This window comes from Lepidothrix coronata, unplaced genomic scaffold, assembly GCF_001604755.1.
Source record: "Lepidothrix coronata isolate B3197 unplaced genomic scaffold, Lepidothrix_coronata-1.0 Scaffold16, whole genome shotgun sequence".
NCBI classification, from domain to species: domain Eukaryota; kingdom Metazoa; phylum Chordata; class Aves; order Passeriformes; family Pipridae; genus Lepidothrix; species Lepidothrix coronata.
Window position 1 is genome coordinate 1914457 of NW_016690196.1, and position 6311 is coordinate 1920767.

The 6311-nt window shown below is 48.6% G+C and overlaps 1 protein-coding gene across 1 annotated transcript in view; it reads right to left on the reverse strand.

Moving 5' to 3' along the window:
* Nucleotides 1–973, reverse strand: part of HNRNPU (heterogeneous nuclear ribonucleoprotein U) — a 14961-nt gene extending 13988 nt beyond the window's left edge. The window contains exon 1 of the mRNA XM_017806693.1: nt 29–973. Coding sequence (XP_017662182.1) covers nt 29–764 — 736 coding nt within the window. The 5' untranslated portion in view covers nt 765–973. The remainder of the gene's footprint in view (nt 1–28) is intronic.
* Nucleotides 974–6311: the final 5338 nt, after the last annotated feature.

Sequence of the window (6311 nt, forward strand, 5' to 3'; positions counted from 1 at the left end):
CCCCCCCGTCCCCACCGCGCTCACTCACCCCCGGCGCCCTGAGCCCCAGGGCGGCCGCTGCCGCCTTCCGCTTTCTTCTGCTGCTGCTGCTGTTGCTTGGCGGGGCCCGCCGGGCCGGAGGCGGCGGCCGCGGCGGGCCCCGAGGCGCCCCCGGCGCTCTTGCCCGGGGCCTCCTTGGCGGCGGCGGCGCCGCGCGGCGGGAGGAGCGGTGGGGGCTGCTGCGGCTGCTGGGACTGCGGCGGCTGCTGGTCGCCGTGCCCGTTGGCGTCTCCGGCCACGGCCTCCTCCTCGTCGGCCAGCTCGTCCTCCCCCTCCTGGAATCCCTGGTCGTCGCCGTTCTCATCCTCCTCCTCCTCCTCTTCCTCCTCCTCGCCGCCCGCCTCCTCCTCCATGGGGCCGCCCCCGGCCCCCGCCCGCTCGCCGTTCTCTTCGCCCAGCTCCATGGCGTCGCCATCAGCGGCCTCCAGCCCTTCCTCGTCGTCGTCCTCCATGGCGGAGGCCGCGGCCTGGCCAGGGCCTCCCCCCTGGCGGAGCTGCGCGGCGCCCCCGCCGCTCTCGGCCGCCTCCCCCTCCACGCTGCCGTTGCCGGGCTCGGCCGCGCCGCTGGCGGGGCCGCCCCCGCCGGCCTCCTCCTGGTCAAGCGCGGCCTGGAGCCGCTCCATGAGCTCGGCCTTGAGGCCCTTGTCGGAGAGGCGCCGCTTTTTCAGCTCCTCCTTCAGCTCCGACACCTTCAGCTTCTTCACGTTCACGGGCGAGCAGCTCATGGCGGCGGCGCTGGCGGCTCGGTCCCTGGGCGGCGCGCGGGCGGCGGCGGTCAGGGACGGGCGGGCGACTCTGGCTGTGCCTGCGGTGTACGGGTGCCCCGGCGGGCGGTGGGAGCGGGCGGGAGGCGCGGGGGGCCTGTGCGGCTGCGGCGGCTGCGGGAGCTGCGGAGCGGGACCCGCCTGGCGCCAAATCCTTTCACCGCGAGCTCGCGAGGGAGACGCGCCTCGCGGGGCCGCGCACGCACCGCCGCCGCGCGCGCGCCGCCCCGCCCCGCCCCCGCGCACGTAGGCCCTCCCGCGCTACCGTAACCACCCTGTTACCGTAAATGCCCGGCCGAGCGCAGCGGGGCCCTCCGCCCTTCTGGCGTATTTCTGGCCGGCAGCGGATTCACCGACACGCAGCTCCGGCACACTGACCCCGCTCGGGGCTGGGAGCCATCCCCGCGCCAGCTCCCGCTCGCTGACATGAGGCCACGGCCCGACCGAAATGCCCCCGCGTTCGAGCCGCAGCCTCGCAGCGCTCTGCCCTGCTTCCCCTCGGTCCCCGGCGCCCCTCTCGGGCCTAGTCCCGCACGGTTTATTGCGTAAAGGCTTCGAAGAGGGGCACTGCCGCCCGAAATAGTTCCCCTGGCACAGCCCTGCTAACGCGGTTATGTAAGGGCAGGAACGGAGCGAGCAATCCGCGTCCCCGCAGCACCGGGAGGAAGCAGGCGCAGGGCTGATCCTAAAGCAGAGTCCTGCGATAACAAAGGTTCTCGAGTGCCTCAACTGGGGCTCGGCACAGAGCCCACCCACCAACCAAAACCGCTCAGCTTTCCCTCCTTTCCCCCACCCCTCTCTGCACAGTATTAAGTGGGGGCTCTCCCCAGCTACCCAAGTTGTACAGCGGTTGAATTTTGGATTTTTCCAATTCGGTCAGAACGAACAGCGGAGAGAATTTTGCATGAACACGAAGGCAGAACTGATCTACGACTCAGCTTCCTTAGGGAGCAGGAATAAAAAACTAATTTTCCCTTGCAGGAAAAGGAAAGCAAGTCAAACCATCGGTATGAGGCGCAACAGAAGGGAAGGTGTGTTTGGCACGAAGTTGTCTTGTGTTGGTGCAGATGGCGTGGCCTCCTGAATTAGAACAAATTACTTTTACCTGCCCCGAGAGGAAGGGAGGAGAAACAAGGAAGTCACGCTGTTTTAGCTGCACAAGGAAAGGGCTCTACCAAGCACATACAGGCACACACTGCTCTGTCCTCAGTCAGGCTACGTCTATTGGGAGGAAACACGACTCAGTCAGCAAGGTTAGCTCAAGCCAGCACTACAGAACAGCTTGTTGGAACAGAGACAGGACAAGATGCAATATGTACAGATGAGAAAAAGGTTGCCAGAACCTTTCCCTTACTATAAATGCAAGTTAGTAGATTTTATCTCAGTCCAGTAGGTCAGAGTCATCTCAACAGGGGAAGAAGAAAAGGGTAAGAGTGCATCAGTGCAAGGGAGAGGTCAGCGTGTGAGGAAACTGCTCTACTATAAACCATTACCTTTGTTCATTTCTTCATGAAAGAACTCTCTTAGCTAGTCTGCTGAGGAATTCTTGATATATACTCTTCTGCCAAGGTGGCAACAAAAGTAAACAGAGATCGCCTAGTTAATATTGCAAGATTACTGACTAAAACTTACAGATAGCTCTGTATTAATTTAGATGTCATCTGCCTATTATATCTGAACCTCAGATGGAGCCCTACATTTGGACCTTGATCTGGCATAGGCCTCTTCACATGTTCAGCCATGTTTCTGGGAGAGCTTAATCGACCTGTCTGCAAACTTTACAGACTGATAGACTGTTTTAGGCCAGCTTTGGATCCCTAAGCCTTGCCTTTAATTAGCACCTCTGCACACATTCACAGCACCTGTGTATAAGAAAATGCCTAATTCAGAATCACTCCAGAGCTGCAGTCCTAACATATAATCCCATTTCTAAACAATGTCATGTCTCCCTACTTTAGTAACACGCTCATACTGCTTTATACTCCTGTTACCATGGAGAAACAAAACAGCTAACAGCTTTGAGGCACATGGAGAGATTTCTTATCCTAAAGCATTCAAGCCTGTTTATAAAGGCACAAGTATATAAAGTAAAAATCATATTCCTCCCCCTGCCCCCCAGAAATTTAGCACTACTAACCTTTTTTTTTTAAGTTACTACAGCTATCTATTTATTAAACCACTTAGAAGGCTAAACATATTATTTTTAAAGGAGATTCATTCATACCATCATAGTACAGCTAATGCTTATTATCTAACCACACACTTAATTAACTACCAAACAAGAGTAGCAGGACTGTGTTTTCAGACTACAGTTATGTTACCTATTATTACAGAAGTGAGAAATTTCGGTTGATTTTCAGATGTCAGGTGATTCAACTGTAAATAATAAATTGTAAGTAAATAGTTGCAAATAATCATAAAGCTAATAAAATACACATATAACTGAAATAGGTGTGTAACCTTAATGACTGCCTCTCAGTATAAAAAAAAATTATGTTTAAGTTAAATACATATTTCTTACATATCTGTGCCTGGGAAAAAAATTCTAAGATACTCCCCTGTCCTCTTTGAATCCTGTTTTTCAGGAGTTTGCCTTTTCCTTATTCATACTTTGAAGGGGATAAATGAGTTAGAGGGATATGCTCTGCTAATTGCTCTACCCTGTCTTAATTCAGATAGTAAGTAGATGCTTCAACTCTGCTTTTCATAGACCATGCAGATAAATAGATGCCAGCCATGTCAAAAATGAGTGTTTGGTAATGCGAACTCCTGAAACGAGAAAGTTCTAGAAGAAAGCATATTAAACTTTAATTTGCAAAGCTGCTACTTGTATGATGATGGCCACATGAAAAACAAAACATCATTGCTGATAACCACAAGTACTCCTCCATTAAAATTGTCTTTTCTTTCGTCTCAAAATATATTAAAAAAATTTTCCCTTTCATTTTCATTAGAAGTGACATCTCCCCATATATAACAGATGCAATCCTATGCACTTTTTACCATCAGATAACATTTTCTTCCTAACTGTCTTGCTTTCTAACCTAAACTGTTCTTCTCTCCAAACCAGTCTCCCCTCTCAAATGTAATTTGGGATCCTCCTTCTGGGACTTGACTCTTCAACAGATCCCTTGCTCTGGTTTCCCTCACTTCTTTAGACTTTAAGTAGTTGATCTCCTCATCTTTAATGTTCTTCCCATTATGCACCCTTAGTCCTTACAAATCTCTCTCCTCCTCCAGTTTGCCAAGAGCAGTCACAAAGGGGTAACAAAAAGAAGAGCAGGCTTTCAGGAGGGGACTGAACGGTCTCAAGAGTCCATCCCACCTCGGTTTTGAACCTTTCCATACACTGTCAGTGTTGCAGGAGAACCCAGGCATTTATCTTTCCCTGTTCCATTCTCTTACAGCCTTGTCCGTCCCTTTGTGGCTCTTCTTCTCATGCTTTACCCTATGTCTAACCATCACTGAACCATGTTCTTGGTCTCTTCTGCCTGTCCTTAACCCATCTACCCTCAATTAATATTGCCTTCAGAGTTCCACATTCAACATACCATTACTTTAAAAGAGAATATCATTCTTGCAATCCTCTGCTGCCTTTTATGATAGCAAGCAGCATGTGGAGCAAGTCTTTTTCTTTCTCCCTTTTCATCTCTTCTTGCCAAATCTTCATTAATCATTATTAGAGCCAGTCAGAAATTTTCAGATGTTTTTAAAGTGCTAATTTGTCACAAGTGAGGTTGCATGACAAAGGGTCAGTTCTGATAATTTCTTAGCCCAAATAACCCCTGTATCTATATATCTCCATAGGCAGGCTCTATCTGTAGAGCATATCTTTAGGCTCTATCTGCCAGGAGGTTGGGAGTTTGTTCTGGAGAAATACCACTACCCTTGCCCTGTGCTCCTCTTTCCCTGACGTGCACTGTTGCTCACTATCAGAGTCAGGATGCTGAACTAGACTGACCTTGCCTTGTACTATCTATAATCTCTCCACGATATTTTAATATCAAAGGAGTTCAATTAATCTCAGAAATTAGGTGGTCATATGTCACAATAAGGCCTATTATTTGCAGAGGAACTAGATCAGTTAGGTCCTGAGCATGCTTTCAGACCTAAAGGTAGTTAGTGCCTGATTACAAGGAGATCTAACAGTGTTCAAGGGACTGAAATTCAGCTTTCTGGCACTGGTTTGGTTAGCCATTTCTCCTCAGTAGCATCTTTCTCTTACTACACTTTCTGCCATATACCTTTTGGGCCTCCATGTGGGCTGTCAGTCTAGAGTCAGTACACAAGTCCTTTTAAAGATCCTGATGCTATTTTGTTTTTCCTTTGCTGGATGCAGTATTTGAACAATCCCACCAAGCAAAAGTACTGCAAAGCTGCACTGGGACATCACAAATCAGCCACAACCCATGTTTGTCACTGTTTAAAGGGCAAGAACTCATTAACCCCATAGCAACAAGAATCCCTCTTTCCCCATTTTCAAGAAGTAACTTTTCTTACATAAAAAAACCCAACAAAAAAAATCCCAAAACCCAAGCCCATGAGTTTCTGAGAAACAGTTTCTCAATTCAGAGCAGTCTAAGACTTACAGCTTCTAAGTCTGGCCTTGGAAAAAAAGGCTGCATTCTCCAACATAAAAGCCAGGATTCATTTGGCTTTATTCAGAACCATACAGAAGTTTACTGACTACACAAGTCTTCAGTGTTACATATGAACTAGTTAATAAGAAGATATTCAGCTCCACAAATCAGACATCTGCAGTTCCTTTAGATTTTTTTTGTAACTTGCCACATATACACATTCACTAGAGTGGAGCTGTGAACTCTGGAAATTTAGACAGACTAAACTCCTCTGCACAGCAGTCAGTCTGTGAAAGAGGAGGTAGCATTGTAAATCAGCTTCCAAAAAATACAGTTTTCTTGTGAGAAGACAATGTGAAACAAGCATTTCAAGAGAGTATCAATTAATCTCTCTAAGGGACTATTAAAACAATCATAAGTAGATTTTAAGGTTGACTGTCAGCTCCAGTGTACCTTTCTGCTCATATATGAAGACACATATGGTCAATATATGTAACTAAATCGAAACAATCATGGAAGACAGATGCAAAAAGTGTAGGCGACAGGACAATTCACAACAGGCAGCCAATAGACCAGCTCTTGCCTAATGCAACTTTTCTGTTCAATCTGACTTCAAAAAAAACAATGCCCACTAATGTCCAGATTACTATCTTTTTGGGTACCGCCTCTTCTGGTACTCTACACCCTCTGTAGTACACACAGTACACACCTATCATAATTTTACTCTTTAAACCTCTTCAATACAATTTTCTTCTTCCCCTCTTGAGATGTTTTGGTCAAAGAGGAGAAGTAGCCACACACTTTTTGTGGCACCAGAGCACTGCCAGCTCTTAGGCCATTTCATCTGTCCCCCCAGTTCACAAAGAATGGCTTCTACAGATTGGGAAGGCTGTGCTAAACAAAATCCCACAAGTGCCCTAGAACTTAT